The sequence below is a fragment of the Aristolochia californica genome, unplaced genomic scaffold, assembly GCF_029961685.1.
Source record: "Aristolochia californica isolate CCGP_79_NKW_82.1479 unplaced genomic scaffold, dmAriCali1.0.hap1 SCAF_6, whole genome shotgun sequence".
NCBI lineage: Eukaryota > Viridiplantae > Streptophyta > Magnoliopsida > Piperales > Aristolochiaceae > Aristolochia > Aristolochia californica.
The window spans coordinates 3,037,509-3,050,969 of NW_027182257.1; the positions used below are offsets into that span (position 1 = coordinate 3,037,509).

Sequence of the window (13,461 nt, forward strand, 5' to 3'; positions counted from 1 at the left end):
TAACTGTGAAGAGAAACCCTATGATTTTCTTCTCATCACTTCATTCAAAACACTTCTTTTAGCTAGATTCATATTGATTACACCATCTAGGGCTGAGTTAGATAATGACATTCTGAATCTCTCCCAAGAGTCCGATAATGTACCAAGCAAACACAAACCCTGTACCTCATCGTCGAACTTGATACACATTCCAGCCAACTGATTAATTATTCCTTGGAATATGTTCAAGTGATCTGTCAACGGAGTTCCATCTTGGTATCTCAAAGACATCAATTGTTTGATCAAATACATTTTATTGTTTACAATCTTTCGAGCATATAACTGTTCAAGTTTATTCCAGAGTGTACGTGCATGTGTCTCCCCACTAATATGGTTCAAAACATTATCATCTACCCATTGTCTGATGTACCCACAAACTTGTCTATGTTGCAAGGTCCACTCTTCATCAGATTTATTTTCAGGCTTCTCATTAGCAAACACCGATAGATGAAATTGCTTCACAAATAAAAGGTCTTCCATTTTTCCTTTCCAAGTATGATAATTAGAACCATTCTACTCAAATTAGCTTCCATTATTCAGCACAAAGTATTGAACGGCTATAACCCCGCTTTGATACCACTTTGTTGGGAGAAATAATACTCTCCCACTTTGTGTGAATCTGTTGAAAAGTAATTTTATAGAGAAAAACTACACACACACAAAGAGCCAAAAAAATTCTGTGGAAAACCCTTCAAAACAAAGGGAAAAAAACACGGGACCTAGTCCAGTTAATGTAAAACAGAGTATGCTCAACCCAGAAACATCTAAACAACAATCAAGAAGAAAGCCAACACTGATCTATCACAAATACAAGAAGGTTTCGTCCCATCACAAGCTCTTAGAAGAGCTTCAATGGTTTCTGGACTGAACAGAAATACAAGAGAAAAAACTAAAACGAAACAGAGTAACAAGGAAGAGGTCTGATTCTGGATGATTCATGCTGCTGAAGAACTCCTCTATTTATAAGCATTACAACACTCAATGGCTGTTGCATGCTATGGTTGCTTCACACAATGGCTACTGCATGCAATCCAGTTGACCTTCATGAAGCTTCCCCAGTTCTAACTTGGGTGATGCAATTGTGACAAGGGACCCCGCTGCCAGGGGCCAACCCCCTTGGACCCCCGTCTTCCTTATTCATTTTACAGTTTCTTCACAAATAATCATTGCAGTCACAATTTGACCTTATCAGCATCTAAGTCGGAACCGCTAACTAATTTACTCACTATCGATATTGGCGCTCCTCATAATTGGGGGCCAGAGAATACATTACATTAACAGTAACTTGTGAGAGGTGGGCACTGGCACACTAACAGTTAAAACTTCCACTATCAACACTGATGTGTACACAAATATTCTCTTTAGATAACACTCGAGGCATACAATCAACAATAATCTCAAGAAAAAAACACTTTCTTGACAACCAAACAATGTGATAGAAGATATTTTACCTAAGAAGTCCTGTTATTTTTCACGGTAATAAACACAAGAAATACTGATCTAAATTTGATCTTCACCGTTCATATTGTAGAGCCCTCAGTTGTGAATCTATAAATTTTCAGCTTGATCGGACCACAGAAGACACCGATCAGAGCATTTGACAGAAACTGTACGAATTGTTTTGCTTTGACAACCCCTTTTCTTTTTTTTCTTCTTCTCTGCCTTCTCTCACACGTTCTCTTCTATCTATAATGTCAACATCACTTAGGTTTTAGTAAACCTAAAAACTGTTGGGCCTAAACCCTCTTTCCATGTGAGCTTAATGGACCCACATGGACCATCCTCCATATAGGAGAGAACCCACACAACAGCAATGACAAGTCCAAATCCCATCTGCTTCAGCTCTATGAGTCTTTTTTTCTTAGCCTGGACATAATAGGATTGAGAAGCCTCTAGTAGAAGAGAATGAAAGCTGCATCTAAGGATCTCAAAGGAAGGCATGCTAGCAGGTGGGATTGAAAAGTCAGAAATGGTGAACACAATGAAGTAGATTATGATACGAAGCCAGTTAGAAGAATCAATACATTTCTAACACTTTAGACTTGTGTCACATTACCAAGGTGCCATTTTTTTTAGGCAAGTTTCCCCTATAGAGTTCTTCATAGTAATCACCTTGGTCCTATTCAAAAACATAATAATCAAAGCATGTAGTGAAACCATTTTCATTAGGACTTTTGCTGTTGTTAAAGAAAAAACCAAATAACAAGAAAATCTTTTTTTCTTTGACTAACTTTCTTGTTGAAAAAAAAATCAATTAGAAAAGTTCTTTTTGACAAATTTTTGTGCGTTTGTAGCACTATTAGAAATAACGAGAAAACAAGTTATAGTGTTTGTGTTTACACTATATAAAATAATTCTTACATAAATATTAAAAAAACGGTTAAAGTAAGAGGTAAGTGATTAAGAACTAATTTAGTACGTCTTGGTTTATTTTTTCCTTAGTTTTCAATTGGAGTAATAGGGAACTCTTTTTTCTATCTTGGTAAGTGATCCAGAACCGATTTAGTACGTCTTAGTTATTTTCCCCTTAGCTTCCAATTAGAGTAATAGGAAACCATTTTTCTATCCTTTTTAAATTTCTTAAAGGCATGGGGAATCATGAAGAAATCAAATTGAAATTTTTTCTTGTCCCAAAAATGTCAGGACTAGAAAATTCTGGTCAAAGGAAAAATTTTCACTATGCATTTTTTCATATGGTTTCCAATAGGCACAAACACCCTTATTTTTCAAGTTGAGAGAGAGAAAGAGAGGACTTGCCATTTAGTATTGGCTCTATTGACTGATATAATGGTAAGGTCTTAAACATTGGTTGAGTAGCCTCTATGGATTGAGAAGCCAATGAAGAATCTAGCGAAAGAAGTTTAGTTTGTGAGTAACTGGAAAAAAATTAGTGACTATTGAAAGCAGATCATAGCTTGAATGAGCTCGGCCTCAAGTCCCAAGTGTGTTGTAGTTATAATGTTGTATGATGGTTCTGAGAGGACATCCATGTTGGATAGAGTGGTATAACTTCTTCTAGCATTGGTAGCTTCTTATCATACCTAAACCTTTGCTTCTTTGGGCTCCATTATCTCTCAAATGAAAGATCAGATTTGCAAATGGAGTACCAGGCCAAGAAGTACCAGAATGAAAAAAAAATCTTTAGAAATAGATATTGAATATAAAGTTCTGATTTTCAATATTACCTTGCCTAGAGAACATCTTCTTTGTATGTTGATTTTCAAGACTCCAGAATTTAGCTCATGGAGAAAAAGGGAGAGAAACCCATTGGGAGAAAACCGGAGGAAGAAGGGTTATGGAATTGATTATTCCTTACACTCCCCCTGAAGCTCTATTTATAGATTTATGAATCTAAAATATTACAATAATACCCATAAACTTAGGGTTTAGAGTTTAGGGGTTTAAACCTGGAACTTTAGCTTAATTATATCAATGTCATCTCTATGAGATGACCTTTTATTTACCATTCTTCCATCAATGTATGTGGGCCTATGAGCCTTCTCCTTGATCTGTGGGCCTTGAACTCATCTTCAATCTCTCTTGGATGCATGGGTCTTCCTTGTTCTTATGGGTTTTGGCTCATCGTCTAATACACTTTGATATGTGGGCCTTCCTTGGTCGAGTAGGCATGGGCCCTGTCTTCCAACATTGTATAACTTGGACCTTTCTTACTTCCTATGGTGATTTCTGCATGTAGGAAAATCAAATTGAATTGAAACTTAATTTGCGTGAGACTAGATTCTCATACTTTTGATTCAAGTCACATATTATAAAATGAAACTCTTGTGGGGAGTTAGCTATTATAATCTGGATTCACATGGAGTTTGAAACGAGGGAGGGAGAAGAGGAGAATAGAGAGGAAAAAGAGAGGCACTTCTAGAGAAGAGTAGTAGTTGTGGAGAAAAAATATGGCAAACGTGTCAAGAGAGGGGAAATTATATAAGGAAGCATGTTGAGAGAGTGTGTGATTGCAAAGGGGTATACCTATAATTTGTTTTAAATGTCGAAGGGCGGATTAGAACTAAAGGAGGAGGATGCATGCTTTTCCAAGATTAGAAAGTGTTTATGAGTAACAATGGAGAAAAGATATGGGAAACATGTCAAAAGAGGGAATATTATATAAGGAAATGTGTAGAGAGAAAGAGTTGTTGATCTAGAGTTGACTTTCCTCTATATTTTGATGATAACAAAACTTAATAGAGGTAACAATTTTAAATTTAGCATTTTTTATGTTTTCCTTTCAAGAGACACACAAATCAAGGTCTTTGCAAAAAAATCGACAGATGCACTTCAAGACCTCAAGCTCGAATCATGTGTCAAGTCATTTTGAAGAAACACTCATACGTGAAGGAATGAAGACTTGAAGATTAGAGTTTAAGTTGTATAGAAAAGTCTCAAAAACTATAATCATGTAAGACAACAACACCAAAACCTCAAATTTGAGGTACCAATGAGTTTTTGAATCTTAGGACATATTTAATTAAAATCATGTTTTTTCGATGCATATCCATATTTTAACTTATTAGAATATGTAAGATCATTTTAATCACGCATAGAAACCTTATTTAAAAAATTGGTTATGGCATGATTATACCTTGTGCAAACTGATCAAACAGAAATATGCCAGAATGAGATATAAAGTATGATCGATCATTCCCATTGGATCGATTGATCATACATGCCCAGATATTGAAAAATAATAAGGCATGATTGATCATACCTGTTTATTTGATCGTTCAAACAGAACTATGCCAAAATAGCACATAAAGCATGATCGATCATACATAGTATTGATCAATCATACTCTGTTTTACACAGCCAAAACTTCAATGCATGGTCGATCAATCGACCCATCAACTTAAGTTTTCTAAAGGCTTGACATTGCATTAATCGATCAACTGATCAATCAATAAGCGTAAGGACTCATAAAAATATAGTCATTACACACGATTAATCGATTATACTTTTTCATTGATTATTCATTAAGTTGTCAGCTTAACAGCTACATAACGACTAGTTTGACTTGAGGAGGATATAAATGCCCTACCAAACGTTCCTTAGAGCATTCATTAAACATTTATTTGTAAATCTACTACATTCAAAGTAATTCCCACTTGAAATTTATTTCAAACCCACTTTTGAGAGAAAAAGTCAGATATTTACAAAATTTCACCTCACAAAGTATTCTCCTTGCATCATCATAGTTCAAGCTCCAAAATCATTCTCAATTGTGCATCAAGGGTTAGAGGTTTGAATATCTCAAAGGAGAAGGTTGTCTCTCCATCAAATCAAAGAGTGTAAGCTTTTCCTTCTTTTTATTTTCACTTCCTGACTTTATAGGTTGATTTAGGGCCTTGAATTCTAGATAAAAGAGCTTGCTAGAGCTAGAATCTAGCCAATTAATCTCTGAAAAGATTTGTAAAGTCATGTATTCGAGCATATGCATGGCTTTAAAGAGACTCAAAATCTCTTTTATGTAAATTCTAGTTAATAAAGCCAATAGGTGGAATTTCCCAAGCAAGGGTTTTTAGGTGGTGAATACCAATTGGGGAACATCGATAACAAAACATCTTTGTGTTCAATTTGTGTTGTGTGCATGCTTTTACATCATACTTACTTTAATTTTAACATGACACACTAAATTTTAATTTGAAATATCACAATTAACACCCCCCCCCCCCCCCCCCCCCCCCCCCCCCTATGCACACACACACACACACACACACACACCTCTTGAGAAGCCACCTAGGCCAACAAGGGTGTGACAACAAAGGGTATATCTATATTTTGTTTTAATTGTTGAATGGTAGACAAGAAGGAAAGGAGGAGAATGCATGTTATTCCAAGATTAAAAAATGTTTAGAAGTAAGAAATGCCCTACTTGGCTTCTCTACATTAGGAAACTTCCCACATGGAGGAAGTAGTTTGGTATTTGTTTAAATTTTTGAAGGGTGGACAAAAAGGAAAGGAGGAGAAAGCATGTTATTCCAAGATTAAAAAGTGTTTAGGAGTAAGAAACTCTCAACTTGGCTTCTCTACGTTAGGAAACTTCCCACACGGAGGAAGTAGTTTGGTATTTGTTTCAATTGTTGAAGGGGTGGACTAGAAGGAATGGAGGAAAGCACATGCTATTCCAAGATTACAAAGTGTTTAGGAGTAAGAAACTCCTAACTTGGCTTCTCTACATTTAGAAGATGCTATTCCACATGGAGGTAAGTAGTTTGGTAGCAACTTGTACTTTTTTAAGATGCTATGTGCATGCTTTTATATCATACTTGCTTTAATTTTAATATGGCACACTAAATTTTAATTTGAAATATCACAATTAACCCCCCCTCCCCAACCCCCCCCCCCCCCCCCCCCCCCCCCCCCCCCCCCACACACACACACCTCTTGAGAAGCCACCTAGGCCAACAAGAGTGTGACAACAAACGGTATATCTATAATTTGTTTTAATTGTTGAATGGTCGACTAGAAGGAAAGGAGGAGAATGCATGTTATTCCAAGATTAAAAAGTGTTTAGAAGTAAGAAACTCCCTACTTGGCTTCTCTACATTAGGAAACTTCCCACATGGAGGAAGTAGTTTGGTATTTGTTTAAATTGTTGAAGGGTGGACAAGAAGGAAAGGAGGAGAAAGCATGCTATTCCAAGATTAAAAAGTGTTTAGGAGTAAGAAACTCTCAACTACGCTTCTCTACGTTAGGAAACTTCCCACACGGAGGAAGTAGTTTGGTATTTGTTTTAATTTTTGAAGGGGTGGACTAGAAGGAAAGGAGGATAGCACATGTTATTCCAAGATTAAAAAGTCCTGTAAGAAACTCTTAACTTGGCTTCCCTATATTTAGAAGATGTTTAGATTAGGAAACTTCCCACATGGAGGAAGTAGTTTGGTAGTAACTTGTACTTTTTAAGAGTTTCCTACTCCTAATCAATTTGTAGTCTTGGAAAGGCCAAATTGGTGTCCTCTAAGGTGATGCCCTCCCTCCTTAATCTATCCTTGAACTATAAAATAAATTACAAATATGCCCTTTTTACTCATGTATTGTCAGAGAGAGAAGAGAATTTAGGAGAATATCTTTGGTGAGGAGAATTGGATTGTCCAAGCATTTCCAATCTGCTTTGCATTGTTTTAAATAAAGGAATACATAGAGTTTGAATATGAAAAGGAAAAATAAGTAATCCTAGAATAACTTAGATACCAACTACTAAACTAATAGTGATGTCAACTTTGCTTCTAAAATAGAAACTACTAAACTAACTCAACACCTACTTTATTCTAACTTTTGGCACCAATTTAACTCTTGGTTTTTGGACTATTACCCTTCGACTTAAAGTTTAAGAACCTTTCACCTTCTTACACCCTTTTTTACACTTACACCATCATAATTAACTACCGTTGGGGGGAGGGGATTTCGGATTTTGGATTCCGTAGTATATTATGAATCATCCGGATGAAGCTAGCGGGACTCGTCGCAGGAGGCCAAATTTTTTTTTTCTTTCTCTCCCACTCTCTTCTCCCTCTCGACCTCCCTCTCGGTCTGTTCTAGTGTCTCCGTCACAGTACACCGTTGTGCCTTTCGGCCTCTCAACACCGAACATCGTCTTTGTCACAATCCTCACAGAGCCTCCTTCGTAGAGCCTCCAGCACCGCCTCTATCGCAGCCCTCACAGTGCCCCCCCAGGGTCGCCTTTGTCACAGTGCCGTGAGGAAGAAGACGCCGATTTAATTTTTCCTAAGTTAGAAAAAATTAAACCACTAATTTGCCCGAGTCTTGGACTAGACTCGCCCAAGTTCAGCCGAGTTAATCCGGGTCAACTCGATTTCAAAAAAAATTAACCCATTTTTTTAATTAATAAAACCAATGGTTTTAAATTTAACAAAAAAATATTATAAATTAATAATACATAAAAATATATAGTGTGTTAAAGTTAGCATTTGATCAAATTTTTTTGTTTAATCATTCCTTTTTATGTTAAAGTATATCATATGTTATTAATAAATTAATAACTTAATTTATTATATTCATTTATATTATTTTTAACTTTATTTTTTATAATTAATCATGTGCATAGTTAATTGACCCACGTAATTACTGTATTAATTTAAAATAAATTTTAATCATTAAATAAAATTATATCTAATTTAATTAGTTAGTATATTAATATATTTAAATTATACATTAAATTACTTATTCATGTAGTAATCATGTTTGTTTTACCAAATTTGGGGTTTAGCTATTATGTTTTATTTAAGTATATTATTGTAAATTACTCATTCTTTTTTTTTTATATATATTTTTTTGTTTTGGGGCACTAACACTGGAAACTGTTTTCCAGTGCACATGAACTCATCTACACTAACACCAAATTTGAAGTTGAAGTTCATCTAGATGATTGAAATGAATTTAAAGTTGAATTTGAAGTTGAAGTTCAAATTTGAAGTTTGTTGACTAACCAACAGAGTACTAACATGATCCGTGGGAACTGACGTCTAGAGTAGGCCAAGAAAGCTAACCAACCAAGACCTAAAGCCCAGGGCCAAATTACCGCCATTCTGGAAATAGTCCAAGAGGGTGTTGGAGAAGAGGGAGTCGAGGTTAAGGACCGAGTAGAGTAAGCTGATAAAAGACTGTTATGCACGCAATAACATTATTATTTTAGTGTTTTCTTTAATTTACTTTATTTTATTTCAGTTTTAGGTCATAGGGGTATTTTTGGAATATTTTATTTATAGCGGTATTTTTAGAATATTTTATTGTAAACCCTAACCGGGTGAACCCTATTTAAGGGGTAAAACTAATGAGAAATGGAAGCATTGAAGTATTAAGAATTAGGTTAAATCTAGCGTAGAGAGGCTAAGAGTTCTCCTCAACGTGCTCTAGGGTTTTCAAGCTTCCCTTTGGCTTGATCTTCGTTTTCGTCTTCCCCATGTCTTCCTACTACCCCTATGGTAATGCTTAGAAGACCCGTAACCCGTGGCATACCCCAGATCCTCCCAAAGAATCCACGTGTCAGATCCGGGACCGTAACAAAGACACTTTGGAATGGCTTTCCTATGGATGCTCCTCGTCAATTTGATCAACACTGAAGGTGGTGATCAAGGGTTTATATCCAACATTGGTAAATAGAAGATTTGTCGCTATATTTCCAATGCAAGAATGAAAAGATCAACATCTATATGATTTGTAAGAAGGAAGTCTTGAATCTGTCTCTAAACATAAACCTTAACTTTGATAATAATTGACAAAACGTAATCACATAGATTCAAGGAATAACACAGTTGAAAGCCTCCTCTAAAGTACAGGTAAAAATGGAGAAGATTACATGTCCGATATATGCAAGGAAACTGAAGTAGTGAATGGAGAGATAACAAATAAGAGTAACTGAATTTGGAACATGAATTTCCTTTGATCGAAACAAGTGACTAATAGGGACCAACAAGGGGGGGAAAGAAGTTTCCAAGACCCCAGATTAAATGGGTTGTTATTATTCCTGCCCAATATTTATTTCCATTGGTGGTAGGAAGAAAACTCTTTGTACCTGAACACTATTGGTTAAGTTTGAGATTTAGACTGAAACTGGGATGAGAATCATGGAGTCTGCAAATCTCATGTCTTCATACCCAGGCAGAAAATGGAGAAAGTCCAGTTAATGATGCATTGATCAAGTATTTTTCAATCTCTAGACTTCAAAACTTCCTTCTTCATCATCACTGGCTTCACATTTCCCCTGTAACTTGATGCGTTGATACCACTTGGCGCAAGCAAGGTAGATGATGAAGTCCACTGTAGTTAAGGCAGCTAGGAGAAAGTAAAATCTATCCATATGGCCCTTGTTGAGGTTTCTTGGGATCCATCCAGCTCTGTCATCCTTTGTGGTGATGTCCATGACTACTGCCACAAGCAAACTACTCACATAATTGCCCAAAGAAATGGAAGTCATACACAGAGCACTCCCAAAACTCTTCAATCCATCTGGTGCTTGGTCATTGAAGAACTCCAACTGACCCACGTACATGAACACCTCAGAAGCTCCAATCAACACATACTGAGGAATCTGCCATAAAATGCTAAGGGAGCTAGAGCTCTCACAGCTTGCACAATCACTGTTAACATACCTTAGCCGATAAAACTCTACTACTCCAGCAGCGATCATTGCCATTATCGCTATGAGGAGTCCAACTCCCATCCTCTCCAATTCTGTGAGTCCTGTTTTCCTTAGTCTAGAGATGATAGGGTTGAGAAGCCTCCGGTAGAATAGAATGAAGGTTGCAACGCTGAGGATATCGAAGGAAGACATGCTAGCAGGCGGGATTCTGAAGTTGGAAATGGTTGTTTTCATGACAGCTCCTTGTTCGACGAAGAGAGAGGCCATCTGAGCAAACACGACGGAGTAGATTATGGTGCAAAGCCAGATGGGAAGGAGTCTCAGAACACATTTCAACTCTTCGACTTGTGTTACAGTGCAGAGGCGCCATTTTTTCTGAGGCCCGTCTTTCTCTATACAGTCCTTCGATGTAACCACCGCAGCTCTATCCAGAAACCTGAAAATCAAAAGAGGATGAAACCATTTCCATTTGTTCTTAAAAGATTTTAAGTAAGAAACTTAAGAAAAAGAGAATCGCACTTGAATCCTTTGGTGTGGAGCATCTTTCGTCCCCGGGTGACATCGTTGCATTCATTACTATCCACCTCAAATAAATTTCTGCCATTTGATGGCACCTCCACCCTCCATTTCCGTGCAGCGGAGACGACGACTTGGCCGACCCGCGGGAGAGGGTTGCCGCTGGGCTTGAAGTGGCGATACCTGGGTGTCCCGCAGAGAAAGAGGATGAGAGCCAATAAGGCAGATACAGCGGAGGCCCAGAAGCCCAAAGCCCACCGACCTCCATCCTCGAAATAGTCCAAGATGGTGTTGGAAAAGAGGGAGCCCAGGTTGAGCGCCAAGTAGAAGAAGCTGAAGAAGGCCACTTTGGACCGGCTTTCCCGTGGGTCCTCCTCGTCGAATTGGTCGGCACCAAAGGTGGTGATCGACGGCTGATATCCACCGTTCCCAAGAGCGATCAAGTAGATGGATAGATAGAAGATTCCAATCTCTAGACTTGAGTGGTTCCCACATCGAATCAACCGGTTCCCACATCCGGAGGGTTTGCCCAAGAAGAGGTAGAAAGATAGAGAAAGAAATACCAGCCCCTGGAAATTGTTCATGAATAGTTCTATATAAATTAGCGAGTATAAAGATTTTGAATTTATTAGTTAGAAAAAGGTTTCATAAGTTGATTAGTCATTTTGGGATAGACATTAGACTCAACTTCACATGGTATCAGAACAAGTACTCATATATGGGAGGGTTTTCACCTAAATTATCCACTTGTAGAGTCACAAAAATGGATTATAATAACTTATGAGAATAATAAAAAATAAAAAAATTACTTACAAGAACGAAAATGGCTTGAAAGATGGCACAAGTCTTGTATCGGCCCCAGTAAGAGTCACTAAGGAAGGCACCGACGAGGGAGAAGATATAGACGGTTCCAGTCCATTTACTGACGTTGTTGGCTGCCTCGGCATTGTCTTGGCTTAGGACCCTTGTCAAGAACAATACAAGGTTCACTCCTACCCCGAAAAACGCCAATGTCGCCAACCCTTGATTCACTGCATTAATTTATTTCAAAATTAATATTTTTTTTTCAAAATTAAAAAAATTAAAAAAAAAGAAAAGTTCATCGCGCACACGTGTGTGTGGGAGCCACAAAATATACTCCACACGTGGTATCCTACGCATGGAGGGTGACGTGGCTTTCCAATGATATCACACCACATAAGAGATTAAAATTTACGTGTCAAAATTTCCTTTTTTATCTCTTTTTTGTTTTTTTTCATGAGGCTCAAACCAGGAATCGTCTTCTTCACGGACCCTCGCACAGTACTCACGTTCCGCTCGTACTGCTGTCTCCATCGGGATCCATCTCTGGAAAAAGGTGGCAGTGTCTACTTTTTTTCTCCTCGACGGGAAGAACCGATCAGGTAAAAAAATATTTCGACTCCGTCTCTTCCATCAGGAAGAAGAGATACAGACGTAAACACCATGGTATAACGGAGACTGTGACATATGAGGTGTACGGGAGGATACAGAGACATGTGAGCTACAGATGCAAGAGCAGATTTCCAGCCGAGCGATTCCACTCGTCAATCACATGGCCCGTCCATCATCTTGCATGGCATGGGATGGGATGGGATGGTCTACCGAACTTCATGCTAGACTGCATCTGTGATCCTTTTTTTTTTTCCAGTTAAATGTCCCTAAAGTGGATTTCTTTGGTTGCTTCGTGTGGGTCTAAATTTGATCTGGTTTTTTATTGCTTTTCATGGGTTTTTCTTCTGATACTACGAAATGTTGCTGTCTGAGGTGATGGTCTTTGGGGACAATTTCGGTAAGCAAGCAGGCCGGAGAGAGCAGGGAAATGGAGAAAAATATGAGAATGGATGTAAACAAGTGAAGTACCAAGTAAAAGAATTCCAGATTCCCATCCCCCAGTTTTCGATTTGAGAGCCGGGCGTCCATGTCGATCAACGGTGCCATCCTGGGTGTACTCGTCGTCTTTGATTGCCTTGCTTCTCATGCTTCTCAATTCATTCGTCTTCACCTCCATCTCGAGGCTCTACAACACAACAACGTGGAATAAGTAACAAATAATCATCATAGACTGGTTTATTTAAAAACAAGTTAACAATACTCAACAGTAAGCTGTATTATATGATCTCAAAGGGTTCCATCCTGATCCCAGATTATGATATTGAGGCTCCTGAATATATAATCCCTGGGGACCGGGAGTCACAAGCTTCCATTTCATAGCATAACATGAACAAACGGCAAAAGAACAGAGCACAACCCTTACCCCCTTGAATTCATTAGCAGCTGCCATTGATGCTTCAACCAGAGCCTACTCTGCTGCAAAGCAGAGGATACAATAACAAATGAAGGCTGCTTGAGAACTTTGAGAATAACCGTGGCTGATACGAGAGAGCAGCCAAGTGGGAGAGAGAGAGAGAGACGGTGCTGAATAAGGTTGGGAGGAAGAAGAGGCGCATGGGGGCCATATGTATAGGCAGGAAGAAGTTGAGCGGACGGTGCAGATTTGGAGATAAAAGGTCCAGGAAGGGACCAGAAAGTCCAAGCTATCCCAAACTGGTTTACAGCATGATGTTGAGGAGGAAGACGGCTTTTTCTGTTCTATACATAACTCGAAGTGAAAAGAGTCTCTTTCACAAATCCAAATTGTCCTAGTTGGTTCCCCTTTGGCACTGATAGCTACATGTCTGTTTTTTAAAGCATGAAAGCCTTTGGTGCGTCTGGATCTTCCGAGTTCTAAGACGAGTAGCCAAAAAAATGAGAAAGCAACTTCTTAAAATTTCGTCCCG

General features: G+C 38.1%; 1 protein-coding gene across 1 annotated transcript; it reads right to left on the bottom strand.

Moving 5' to 3' along the window:
- Positions 1–9,641: 9,641 nt before the first annotated feature.
- On the bottom strand, positions 9,642–12,692 carry LOC137934327 (protein NRT1/ PTR FAMILY 7.3-like). Its single transcript, XM_068778608.1, has 4 exons — positions 12,545–12,692; positions 11,477–11,694; positions 10,667–11,232; positions 9,642–10,583 (listed from the first exon to the last, which is right to left on the bottom strand). The coding sequence occupies exons 1-4, from the start codon at positions 12,690–12,692 to the stop codon at positions 9,722–9,724; spliced, it is 1,794 nt and encodes a 597-aa protein (XP_068634709.1). The 3' UTR covers positions 9,642–9,721.
- Between the last annotated feature and the right edge of the window lie 769 nt (positions 12,693–13,461).

Bases quoted from the DNA above. Each gene is read 5' to 3' on its own strand.
- LOC137934327 (XM_068778608.1), bottom strand. From the start codon at position 12,692: ATGGAGGTGAAGACGAATGAATTGAGAAGCATGAGAAGCAAGGCAATC. The intron at 11,695-12,544 runs GTACTTCACTTG...AAATTAATGCAG, and splicing joins ATCTGGAATTCTTTTACTTG to TGAATCAAGGGTTGGCGACA. The intron at 11,233-11,476 runs GTAAGTAATTTT...AACAATTTCCAG, and splicing joins TTCAAGCCATTTTCGTTCTT to GGGCTGGTATTTCTTTCTCT.